We start from the raw sequence: 13,665 nt of genomic DNA on the forward strand, positions 1-13,665 counted from the left end.
GTGGTCCTTATTCTTTCATACACAACTTTTGCGCTTTGCAGGGTTTGCCATGCTGAAGGCTGCATCTGGCACCTAAGCATTGGGTAGTGATAGGGTGTATTTGTATATTTGTATAAAGCATATCATGAAGAAGAAAAGAAGGAGTGACAACCAGTAATGACAACAAATGTCGGCACGTCTACATGATACACGTCTTGTGTGATTGTGTATACGCCCCTAACCCACGTAGCAGCTAGCAGCTAAGGAGAACAGGAGGATTAAAAAAACAGAAGAAGTAATATCTTCACTTGCGTTTCTGCGCAGTAGAGTCACCGGACGACACAATCACTTTTGAACAAAACATTCATTTTAAATGAATTTTTTCTATCCCGTGATCTAGACTTTTCATTTGTCATGGAAACTTGGCTACATGTTTGTAATCTAAGCCTTTTCACTGATTTCTCCCTGGTGATTGTGACTTTTTTAGTTCTCCCAGATCCACTGGTAGGGGAGGGGGTTTAGCGTCAATCTTCAAAAATCGCTATAAATGCCAGTTGACAACTACACTTGTTTTGAGGTACTAGAATTTGTCCTAACCACTGATTTGTGCACTGGTGTATAGACCAACCAAAGTACAGTAAGGACTTTATCAGGGAATTTTCGTAATTTCTATCCTTGATTTTGCCCAACTCGGAATATGGTGATTTTGATATCCATGTCTGTTACAGTGGGTTTTTATCCAAAATGTAAGTAAGAAAGATTCATTTTTTTAGCACATTTTAAAACAGCTCGCACTGACTACGGCGCCGTAGTTTTATTTTTCTGGCTATCAGATACTTTTTTCACAGTGGAGGAGGAAGTGCATCTCTTTCTGACCCAGTTGGTGGTCACTGAGCCTGTATTTAGTCAGGATCCGTGTGAGCGGTCTCTGTTCTTTCACACACAACTTTTGGGCTTTGCAGGGTTTGCCATGCTGAAGGATGCATCTGGCACCTAAGCATTGGACAGATATAGGGTGTAGTATGAATATATTTGTATAAAGCATATCATGAATAAGAAAAGAAGGAGAACAAAGAAAAGAAAAAAAGAGGGTTTCTGTTTGACACACTGGGTGTCTTAAAGGGTCCCTTTACATATGGAAGTAAGTAGTCACCATACATTAGAGAATGTTAGGTTACAAGGTAAGCGAACATTCTCTACAAGAATGTAGAGAACTGGGGGTCACTTTTGTTTTTCAGGCACAGGCTCAATCTTTGGCTGTGCTCCAAAAGCAAATCCACATGACAGCAGCATTGCTTTTCTGAGGCAGCACAAATCAATCAATAGCTGAGATAGCTTGAGGATCCTGAGCCCTTGCAACCTGTTAGTCACCTTATTACAAATGATGACTTAGTTTATTGTGTGTCTTATTGTACAGAGTTCCTCACCCCCTTAGAGCCCCTAATGCGCCTAGATATGACACCAGAACTCTTCTGTGCACAGCCACTATTGCGTCAGCTTTGGTAGTTGCTTCGGCGTGTTCACAGAGCATGTCTTGCAATATGGCGTACAGTACCCCTTTCTGACTCTTCATACAAGTGCGGAAAGGCAGACCATTAAACCTGAGAGGGGCCCAGAGACCAGCTCTCTTTTAAAAGTGGAAATCAATGAACCCATACATACCTGGGCCAATCATACCTGGGCACGGGCCACGTGGCAATGTGTCTTAAAGTCAACGTCAACTTCCCCCAGTGGGTCAGTCACATGTGGAATATGTAACTGTGGAAAGGGTGTCTCAAAACCATACGAACAAATAGTACAACCGGCTTACTGTCTCTCTAAATCGTTGTTTCGATTACTATAGTTTCTTACACTCGCCAACCTTACTTCTCATTCGTCCACTATACAATTTATCTGTGTATGTTGTTACCCTTCATACTGCATCCCGGTCCCATGCAGGGCTGAAAATCTTGAGTGTGGGGACACGGCACGCTAAGATCCAACTGGGCCTTCAGCATCCTCTGCCTCATCCTGCGGCCTTTTTCACACGTAGCGCTGCTACAGGCTGACCAGGGAGACCAGCCTGAGTAGATGCATGTCTCTGGTGTGTTATCTAAGAGAGAACACAGGTGTTTAGTGAATCAGGAAATATCAAAAAAGAAGCTTTTTAATATTTTCTTTAAAATCTTTTCCTCATTAGGAAATTGACAGAGCTCACAGTTAGTATTACCAATTGCTTACAAAAATGAAAAATGTTTACAAAACCTTTTTATCTATTTTGTTCCACTACATAAGCTGAAATGAATTTAACAGTGACTGGGCTGACATTGATTATTTTTTACAATACATTGTATCCAAAGATGATTACTGCAGGTACTGGGTCACAGGAGGGGGGAAAGGAAGAGAAGAGAGGTACAGGCTTCAATTAACGCTCTTTCAAGATACAGAGGCAGAGAAAATGAAAGGAATCAGCATCTCGAAAAGAGCCACTGAACATTAAAGCAGCACTAAAAGCCACTCCACATCACAATGAGCAGTTGCTAAGTCTTAACCCAGCTGATGTCCAAAATCAGAGGAATATCAAACCACGGAAAGCTGTATTAACTACTGCGTAGCTTATACTAAAAGATGACGTAACCACAAAACTTGAAAATTACGTACCCACAGAAATATTCACATTATTAACATGGGGCACATGCATGGTCCTGCGCACATTTTCTTTATAGATTACAATCAATATGAAATTGAGCACACATGAATGACCTCCCCCTGACTTCCCTTTGCCTTCTCCCATAATTGAGTATTATAGTAATACTATAAATGTACACTTAACGTCATCCAATGTCCAATCACAAGGCTAATCCTGCTGCAAAACAACCAAAACATTATGTTCTAAATAACATAAGTGGATCAATAAAAGAACTGGTTAAACCATATGTGCCACGTCTCCTACTTTTTCACATTCTGTTTATGGCATAAATACAGCTCTGCTGAACCAGCCCAATGTTTGGCGGGCCTGGCTTGGTTTATTTTCCTGCACCTTATTCACCTCCTTACACATGATCTTTAGGATTAATTACGCACCCTACACTGCGTTCCTTCATTCGGAAATGCATCTGTGCGTCTGTAAGGATGTTTTTGAGCCACAGCAACTGTACAGTCTAACCGAGACGATAGCATTTTCTGGTTCCGATCTTGTTGTTGCACAGTGAGTAGCCTAAGATATTTAATCTGTGAGAAATAAACTTTTGTGCACATAATATAGCTACAGTTATACAGCTATAGTTACAGAGGGTGACTGAAAGTATTCTCTAAGGATTTTGTATTCATTCTGTCCCTCAAGTCCGGACTGAATTAGGAAAAGGAGCGTTTAAGTACGCGGCCCCCTATGCTTGGAATCAGCTGCAAACTGTCCTGAATCTTCAGGAGATGGTTTCACTGGCTGCTTTTAAAGTACTTTTAAATGACACGGAGGCTGAACACACTGGCTGTAGATGTTATGATGGATTATTCTGATGATCCTTGTTGTTATTCACTATTGTTGAAATTTAGATATTTTATGACCTTGTTATTCACTATTTATTAACAGCATAAAGTGTTTTATGTTTTATGTTTATGATATATGTATTTTGTTATATGTCTGCAACCTTGTTGTTTGTGCTGCTGCTTAACTTGGCCAGGACACTCTTGGAAAAGAGATTTTTAATCTCAATGAGTTTTCTTTCTGGTTAAATAAAGGTAAAATAAAATAAAATAAAAATTCCACATTCTCATGTTTAACAAAAGTTATTAGTTAGCCTACAAATTAAACAATTAATAGGATTTCCCTTTTGGGTTTGCTTTTTGATGTGTATATATCTACATAAATGATTTGGGAACTTTTATGGTGTATCAGTGGCTATAATTATCTTTTTTCATATCCAACGTAATAAATGTATGACATTAACTGAAGGGGAAACCTTCTTTTGTGATATTTGGTGAGTTTCCGCACTTTTCAGTAAGAGTTCGTTACGTTACAGAGCCAGACAAAACGTTGCAGACGGCCGCACATGCTCACGGCTGCTTGCACAGCAAGTTCATTTAATTACATCACACCGTGTGCATGAAAACCAGCGTAAGCAACCTTTTCGTGTGTAAGCATCATTTATACATGAGGTCACAGGTCCTGACAGTTTCCAGGGTGTTTGCTCAAGGCATGCACGGACCCTTCATACTCATGTTCTAACAAGTTTGGACTAAATTTGGATATTTACCACCTACCTGAGTCAACGCGCTGTTCCATCATGCTTCAAAACCTCAGCCATCATCAAAGTCCCAAAAAAAACATAGTCAGTAGTCTAGACCACTATCAGTTGACAGCACTTACTCCCATAATATTAAAGTGCTTTGAAAGACTAGTCAAGGGTCACATCACATCTATCTTCCCTCCACACTCTAACCATTAAATTCACCAGAGTAAATTAGCAAAATACATTTACTCATGAGTAGTTTTGTTGTGTATTTTGTATTTTTAAAGTAGTTTTTAAAATCGGTATTATAAAATGTACTTGATTATGTTTTGAATAAAGTATTGTATTTTGCTATCTTACAAATGCCATCCGTTTCTGAGAAAAAAAGAAGAAAAAAATGAAAGGAAGAAAAAAACAATTACACCAGTACATTTGAGAGGGACAATTGTTTCATCATGCAATGTCAGATGTGCCTGCCAAAGGTGGTGACTGAACTGTCAGCATTCAATAATTCCACATCTAATCTGTGGACGCATAACTATTTGTGCATTGGTACTTCAAACACAGTTTTCATAACTAATAGAAAATCGCCAGTTAGCAAAACAACATTGCATTCGTGGCATTGCTATTTTTTGTTTAGCACTAGCAACCCACGGGACAACGTATGTAGGACACTGGCTAAATTAATTCACACACATCTATTAGCTCATATGGGCTACTTAGGTGTGTAGAAGCTAGCTGCTAGCCTGGGCTGTAAACATAAGTAAATGTAAATGTTCTGTATTTATATAGCGCTTTTCCAGTCTTCACAACTGCTCAAAGCGCTTATACATCTACAGGAACCATTACCATTCACACACATTCATACACTGTGGCTGGGGCTGCCGTACATGATGCCACCGGCTCATCAGATAAACATTCACACACATTCACACTCCAATGCAGCACCTCAGGGTTCAGTGTCTTGCCCATGGACACTTCGACAATGACTGCAGGGGCGGGGATCGAACAACCAACCTTCTGATTCGCATGCAACCGCTCTCCCACTGAACCACAGCCGCCCCAAAAAGTGCTGTAGGTTGAACAAATAGTCACCGAAAATTGTCACCGGTTTGAATGTAAAGAATCCTTTGAATTTACAGTCACATCAAATGTATTGCATCAGCGGTGTGAACAAAAAGCTCAGGGTTTTGGGTGGATTGTAGCATGAGGCACTTTGCATGCTGTTAGCATTCTACTTTTTTCCAAGAGCAGATTGTAGTCCTTTAAGGCAAGTCCCTGTATTCAGCGTATATAATTCATTTTTGCCACTTACCGGGCATCTATTTTGCCTGGGCATCTATTTTGGCCACAACTGCTCATGCGCAAGGTTTCACGATACCATCCTCACTTCAGCGGCAAGATCCCAACACACGATTGGCATATATATGCCAATCGTATACTTACGTCGACGTATATACTTACGTCGACTTTTAACTGGGGAAGGGATATGTGTAGACAACTGCTATATGTTACAAACAAACTCCATACATTTCTTGAGTGCTGTGTTTCTTCAATCTTTGGTGTAGTTCAGGGATAATCCAGAGAAGTATTTTATGAAAATCAAAGTTTTTCTTGTTGTAGATGGCACTAAGACTGCAGTATGAGAGTAGGCATACAGAATATAGCTCGGACTACAAACTGATGTCTGCTAATATGAATCTTTAACTGTTTTAATGGTTTCTTTCATTTGTTGAGGAATCTCTGTTAGCAAGAATTGTGCTTAATGAAATGTAACAGACGGCCCATCAGACACCGCCTACTAAGAGCCTGGGTCTGACCGAGGTTTCTGCCTAAAAGGAAGTTTTTCCTCGCCACTGTCGCACTGTTGCTTGCTCTGGAGGAGACTACTAGAACTGTTGGGTCCTTGTAAATTCTGGAGTGTGGTCTATCTGTATAGTGTCTTGAGATAACTCTTGTTATGAATTGATACTATAAATAAAATTGAATTGAATTGAATTGAATTAAATGTGATGACTATAGAAATAGAAAACCTAAGCTATCTAACATGTTGTAGGCCTACCTTGCCTGTAATCCAGTTAACAGGTTGGCGGAGGGATATGATGATATACTGAAGCATGTTTTGTTATGAGTCTTGAGTTGTTCTACGCTGGAGGAAGTGTCATTAAAGAAATAGACCAAGTTACACCGTCAAAGCTGTATCCGTGCTCTTACTGTATCCACGCCCCGAAATTACTTGTATGTAATAACAATGAGTTAATAGTTAACTCTAACACTCACAAGCGTTACATTAACTTAATTTGTGAGGGTATTTGTGCATTTTGAGATAGTGGCTTAAACTTCATTAAAGCATTCAGTGTGTTTTGTGAGCAGAGCGAGTCTGAGGATGCACATCAGGGTCGGACCAAGACTGCCCTGCCACCTGCAGCATCCCGGGGAAAAATAATGTCTCGGAGTACCAGCTTCCCGCACACCAAAGATGCGCATGCCACAACAGATGCTGACATGCCAGAAAAGAAGAACGATACATACAAGAGGCTATCACGTGTTTCCTTTGGGAAATGCCAAGCCATGTGGAACAAGACGGGTCGTTCATACATGGGAGAAGAAGTTGTAGGAAGATAATTGCCAGCTCCAGCTCATTTGGCAAAATCAAACAAGTTGGAATTCAACGTTCATGGCTGTGAAGAGAATTGTACGGATCATACAAGGGAAAGGCAAGGAGGCAGGTATGATATAATTATACAATATCATACTGTGATATTGAACTGTTTATCACAGTTGTATCCACTTTGTTTTTATTCAATTCAATGTGATAAGTGCTATACTGTAAGTCTCACATCTTAAATTGTAATTATTTGCTATTTGTGGTAATCTCTGCATTATGAGACACTCTCTGTAGATTAATAAAAGCTTAATTATCTTAACTAATATTGTTTGTCTCTTTGAAACTTAACACAGGCCTGCCTGCCTCAGCTGCCTGTGAGCGGCTTTTCAACAAGACAAAATACGGCAAGTTTTCGAGATTAACTTGCCTCTGGAGTATAGTTCTATAGCAAATAACTTTCATGTAGATATTCAATGGGAGAGGGCCCACTGTAAGAGACTTCACTTACCATTGTCATTGCTTTGCAGCATATTTTGATTCAAGAAACTTCTGCTAATTTGAGCCCGAAAGCGGATCAGCTGTTGGTTTTCCTCTGCGTGATACAGGACAGTATATGTAAAGCATGTATTGATGTCTCCAAAGCGAGTAGTGTTATGCACTGATATCAACCAAAATTCTCTGCTAATGGTTAAAACTGTAATCATGCATGAGTCCATTCAAGGCAGAAAAAATGCGAGGCTGTTTTGCAAATCAGCAAGGTGATGTTACCGTTAACATAAGCGATTGGCATTAGCATACCAAGTTAGCGATTTTTAAAAACGTTTCAATGAAGAACATGATTGCAAGTATATATGTAAAGGACTGTGTAGAGAACAAAACAAGACTGTTGTAATCTTTAAATCACTTATTAAAGCCAAAAATACGTATGGGTATCTCTGGTTGATCTGGTTGCCATTGTTGCTGGCGGTGCATTGTATTACTTTTAAGTAAGCTCAAGGCTTGGCTTAAAACTAAGGATTATCCACCACTTCATTTTAGCCCTACTCCGCGATCAAAATGAGTATTGGGACAGGCCTTACTTTTAAGTGAATAAGGCGAAGGCGTAGAGTTGTGATGGTTGTGAGATTCCAACCATCACAACTCTACTGTTGGTTGAAATGATCACAGTTCAACAATGTACATGTGAAAATATGTTGGCTTTATACATGCTAAAAGTCTGGAGTATGGTGGGTTTAACATTAGCTTCTTCATACCTGTTTCGGGTAAACAGAAAGGTCTTAAATGTGTTTTAAAAAGGTCTATCTCTGAAGGTTTAAGACACCCCTTGTATTTATTTTTGATCCGATGTGGACCAAGTATTAGGCACATTGTAAAAATTTCTGGCGGAATTGTCTAGTTATTATTTTTCATCTTCCGCCTCTTTTTGCCACGCTACTAGTCACGGAGTGCTGCCAACACATGCACACAAAATATACCTCAAAACGTGTGTATTGCTTGGTAATTATATGTTATGTGTTTTCAAAGAGATTTGCCATGCGCGTTTCATGAAATTGGCTAAAAACTGCGCAAAATTTCTCATGGACTTCAATGGCAAATCTTTGGAAAATCCATTAACATCACTCAAAACCATGCTCTATTGCCATATGTTAATGTAGAAAAACGTTTTTAATGTAAACAGAAGACAAGACTTTGGCATTTTAGGGCTGAATGGGCATTCGGACATCAAGCACGGTTTTTACTAATGGCATTTTTCCACTGCTGGTAACAGCTCAACTCTCCTCGACTCGCCTCATCTCTACTCAACTCGACACATTCTGCGTCTGTTCTCCATGGCAGATTGAGTAACGCCTCACCGTGGCTGGTCACAATAGCTACGCGTGATGATGTAATTTTCAACGCAACTCACAACAGCACGTTGGCTACTTGCCACAGCCAGAAGAATATTTTAGTTTCTTCAGCAACCATGCTTACACACCAAAATATGTTTGGTGTGTACGGTTTCAGAGCATTCACTCTTCGCAAAATCGCTCCCGCAGACCGTCTGGTGGATTTTCAATGTATGGGTTTGAATAGCTACTTGAATAGCTAAATAAAAACATTTCTTTGATATTTTGTCTTGTTTTTTTTATAGTAACAGTGTGCAATATTGGAAACGACATGCAAAAGCCCCTAATAGCCCTTAATATTAATTTTTAATTTAATTTTTAATTTGTTTACTGATCCCCAATGGGGAAATTACAATTTATTAACAAAGTGTCCCCACTTTGTTAGTTTACACACAGTCCTGAACTACACACACACACACGCTCAGGATCTGTACATGCACTAATGGAGAGATGTCAGAGTGAGTAGGCTGCCAGCCGAACTAGCGCCCTGAGCGGGTTGGGGGGTGCGGTGCCTTGCTCAGCAGTTAAAGCTCGACATGATTTGGTAACACTTCACAATGAAATTAAGTTTGGCCAGAAAAGAGATAGTGAGCAAAGTGCTTATTAACTCTACCTGGTTGACATAAAAAGGGGAAACAAATATATTCTGTAAATTACAGTATGGAGAAATTCAGATACCGTTTTAAAGCTGATGTATTTTGATTACTTAGCTCACTTTCCTCATCTTTGGATAATTTTTCTCATATTGAAGAAAACTTTGTGTTAACCAACATATGCAATTGTCAACAATATGTGTATAAAGATTTTTATAAATTTAACATTTATATTTAATACATAGATTTACATTTAAAATCTAGATTTTATATTTTACTTTTTTAAACATATTGTTGACAATTGCAATATTGTTTTATACAAATTTCTTTCTTAAATGTGAGACAAATTGGTGAAATGTGAGGAAAGTGGGCCAAATAATCAAAACATATCAGCTATAAAATTGTATCTGAATTTTTACATCTGGCACCCCATAGTAATACATTAATACCATGAACTTTATGCTAAATTATATTATATATTAGCTGAACTGATGATAAAAGATTGTCCCTTATGAGTGGATTGAAGGATATTTATCCCTCTTACTCTAATTATGGTAACAGGGTTGCAAGTAAAAGGGTTGCAAATTAGTGCTAACATTAGCTTTTCTCATGAATAGAAGCTAGCTCTTTAGCTAGCTCTTACAGTCATCTTTAGGACATACTTATTTATGTAAAAAAAGAAGAAAACCTTTAAATTAATTTGACTTATTTTGATAATAAGTATAATAGGATTGCATTAGTTAGACACATCCAATCAAGGCTAAAGGTTGCATAATAATAGGAAAAATTGAAAAGAAAACACACCTTTGTTCTACCCATTCTGGCGGCAAACTGCTTAGTGATGTCTTTTCCTGTGAATCATGTCACTCACTGTTTGTATCTCCTTCTGCCAAGCTAAATATGTTTTGTTAACAGGGTTGCAAATTCATTGCAAAATTACAAATATTTGAAATATTTCTATAATTTAAAAACTGTTTTACCAATTATAAAAAACTATAAACTATAAACAAACATAATACATATGTATTATGTATGCACAACAGTATGTACAATACATAAAATTCATTCTAAAAGGAAAGGTATTTTAACAGTTGTATTTACAACAACATTTAACATTGAATTTGGTCATCTATAAGGTGGAACAAGAGAACAATGTAATTTAACTGGGTGCTAGAGATTCATTTTTTATTTTCAATATTTTTGAAAATAACTGCATTTTCAAATATTGTACATAAATTATTTGAAATTTCAGAAGGTGGGACATGAACTGTCATCCAATTCAGAACCTTTTACCATTACGGCCGCACGGATGGTGGCTAACATCAAAAGACTCCGTCGCTATTGCTAATAGCGTTGCATTTTAGATTAGATTCTAAGATTTTACTGTTTGCTTTAAGGTTTTCAATGGTCTCACCTCAGAGTATTTGTCTGAAGTTTTAACTTTGCGGGAGCACAACCGGTCATTGCTGTCTGCAAATCAGTTGATTTTAGAAGTCCCAAGGTCCAGGTAAAAACGGTGAGGTGATCTGGCTTTTGCAGTTGCTGCCCAGAGACACTGGAACAAGTTACCCCCTGATATTCACACTGTTACAGATGTTGCTCTTTTTAGGCCAAAACTCAAAACATACAGTGAGGAAAACAAGTATTTGGACAACCTGCTATTTTGCACGTCGTCCCACTTAGAAATCAGGGATGGGTCTGAAATTGTCATCGTAGGTGCATGTCCACTGTAAGAGACATAATCTAAAAAAAAAAAGATCCAGGAATCACAGTGTATGATTTTTTAACTATTTATTTGTATGACACAGCTGCAAATAAGTATTTGAACACCTGAGAAAATCAATGCTAATATTTGGTGCAGTAGCCTTTGTTTGCAATTACAGAGGTCAAACGTTTCCTGTAGTTTTTTACCAGGTTAGCATACACTGCAGAAGGGATTTTGGCTCACTCCTCCACACAGATCTTCTTTAGATCAGTCAGGTTTCTGGGCTGTCGCTGAGAAACACTGAGTTTGAGCTCCCTCCAAAGATTCTCTATTGGGTTTAGGTCTGATGACTGGCTAGGCAACGCCAGAACCTTGATATGCTTCTTACAGAGCCACTATTTGGTTATCCTGGCTGGGTGCTTCGGGTCATTGTCATGTTGGAAGACCTAGCCTCGACCCATCTTCAATGCTCTAACTGAGGAAAGGAGGTTGTTCCCCAAAATCTCGCAATACATGGCCCCGGTCATCCTCCTTAATACAGTGCAGTTGCCCTGTCCCATGTACAGAAAAACACCCCCTAAGCATGATGCTACCACCCCCATGCTTCACAGTAGGGATGGTGTTCTTGGGATGGTACTCATCATTCTTCTTCCTCCAAACACGCTTAGTGGAATTATGATCAAAAAGTTATATTTTGGTCTCATCTGACCACATGACCTTCTCCCATGACTCCTCTGGATCATCCAAATGGTCACTGGCAAACTTAGGACGGGCCTTGACATGGGCTGGTTTAAGCAGGGGAACCTTCCGTTTCATGCATGATTTCAAACCATGATGTCTTAATGTATTACCAACAGTAACCTCGGCAACGGTGGTCCCAGCTCTTTTCAAGTCATTGACCAGCTCCTCCCGTGTAGTTCTGGGCTGATTCCTCACCTTTCTTAGGATCACCAAGACCCTACGAGGTGAGATCTTGCATGATGCCCCTAATACGAGGGTAAATGACAATGTCATGTTTAGTTTCTTCCATTTTCTAATGATTGCTCCCACAGTGGACCTTTTTTCACCAAGCTGCTTGGCACTTTCCCCGTAGCCCTTTCCAGCCTTGTGGAGGCGTACAATTTTGTCTGTAGTGTCTTTGGACAGCTCTTTGGTCTTGGCCATGTTTGTAGTTGGATACTTATTGATTGTATGGGGTGGACAGGTGTCTTTATGCAGCTAATGACCTCAAACAGGTTTATCTAATTTAGGATAATAAATGGAGTGGGGTTGGACATTTTGAAGGCAGACTAACAGGTCTCTGAGTGTTAGAATTCTAGCTGATAGACAGGTGTTCAAATACTTATTTGCAGCTGTATCATACAAATAAATAGTTAAAAAATCATACAATGTGATTTCTGGGTTTTCTTTTTTAGATTATGTCTCTCACAGTGGACTTGCACCTACGATGACACTTCTGACCTCTCCATGATTTCTAAATGGGAGAACTTGCAAAAAAGCAAGGTGTTCAAACACTCAAAGTTCCCTCACTGTATGTGTTTAGTCTGACTTTTAATATGTAGCAGTGGTGTGACAATTTCATTACTTTGTTTCTTTGTAACCTTTTCTGATTTTACTGATTTCTATGTTTACTCTTTCCATGGTATGATGTGACTTTTTCTCATTCTGTTAAGCACTTTGGATACCTGCTGGTTGCTGTAAAGTACTATATTAATACATTTTGATTGATTAAGCTTCACCGACCTTCGTTAAACTGAGGAAACGTTACAAAAAGACAATAAATCCTCACAGTATCTGCTCACTCAGTTTGTAAGTGGATAGTTAAATTGAATATTTTGCAAACACAATGTGAATTGTTTAAAGAAGAGAAAGGATAGCAATATCAAGTAATGACAGGGTCTGAATAATTAGTTAGACACCACATAAGCCTTTAAAGTTAATCTATTGTATCTTATCTGTGTGTGTCTATGTGTGTGTGTGTGTGTGTGTGCGTGCACGCGTGCGCGTGTATGCGTGTGTCAGTGGCGGAGTATTACATACCTCTTTAGTACTATCCTACAGCAGTTAAACCACCTTTAAACAACTTCACCATGACACTAGGACATTATTGTGTGGAATAAAGTGATTTAACACAAGGCTCAACACCTAGAGAGTTTAATACACTATTGCAGAGACAAGAATACACGGTGATTGAAGCCATCTCTTTTATCACGAATGGCAGGATGCTGCATCACATATAGTGAAAATTAATGCAATTACCAAAGAAACGAAAATAAACCCACAACAAACGGTCACATTTACTCACACGACCACACTACAAAGCGATCAAAAACACAAATAACACAATCAGTGATCAACAGAGTCAACAAATTCCAGCCAAGCTAATGGGGCTCAACACACATCACCAAGCACACACAAAGACACAGCGACCACTCACACTGCTCAAAAATTCAACACCAAAAACAATCTGGGGGTGACTGTAGCTCAGCCCGTATGGAGTTGGTCCGGGAACCGGAGGGTCCCCGGTTCAAGTCCCTGTATGGACCAAAACGTAGGGAGTGTGGATTGGGGGCTGGAGAGATGCCACTTCACCTCCAGGGCACTTCCAAGTGCTGTTGAGCAAGGCACCATACCCTCCCCCCACAACTGCTCAGGGCGCTGGTTCAGCTGGCAGCCCACTCACTCT

At 39.3% G+C, this 13,665-nt stretch overlaps 1 protein-coding gene and 1 long non-coding RNA gene across 2 annotated transcripts in view; one reads left to right on the forward strand and one right to left on the reverse strand.

Moving 5' to 3' along the window:
- Nucleotides 1-13,665, reverse strand: part of LOC117948610 (spondin-1-like) — a 142,967-nt gene that overhangs the window by 36,856 nt on the left and 92,446 nt on the right. Inside the window, exon 11 of the mRNA XM_034878349.1 lies at nucleotides 1,889-2,071. Within this exon, the coding sequence (XP_034734240.1) occupies nucleotides 1,889-2,071 (183 nt within the window). The remainder of the gene's footprint in view (nucleotides 1-1,888; nucleotides 2,072-13,665) is intronic.
- Nucleotides 811-8,050, forward strand: LOC117948678. Its single transcript, XR_004657516.1, has 3 exons — nucleotides 811-896; nucleotides 2,554-2,555; nucleotides 8,038-8,050. It is a non-coding gene; the product is annotated as an uncharacterized LOC117948678 (long non-coding RNA).

The sequence above is a fragment of the Etheostoma cragini genome, chromosome 8 (assembly GCF_013103735.1).
Source record: "Etheostoma cragini isolate CJK2018 chromosome 8, CSU_Ecrag_1.0, whole genome shotgun sequence".
Taxonomy (NCBI): Eukaryota; Metazoa; Chordata; class Actinopteri; order Perciformes; family Percidae; genus Etheostoma; species Etheostoma cragini.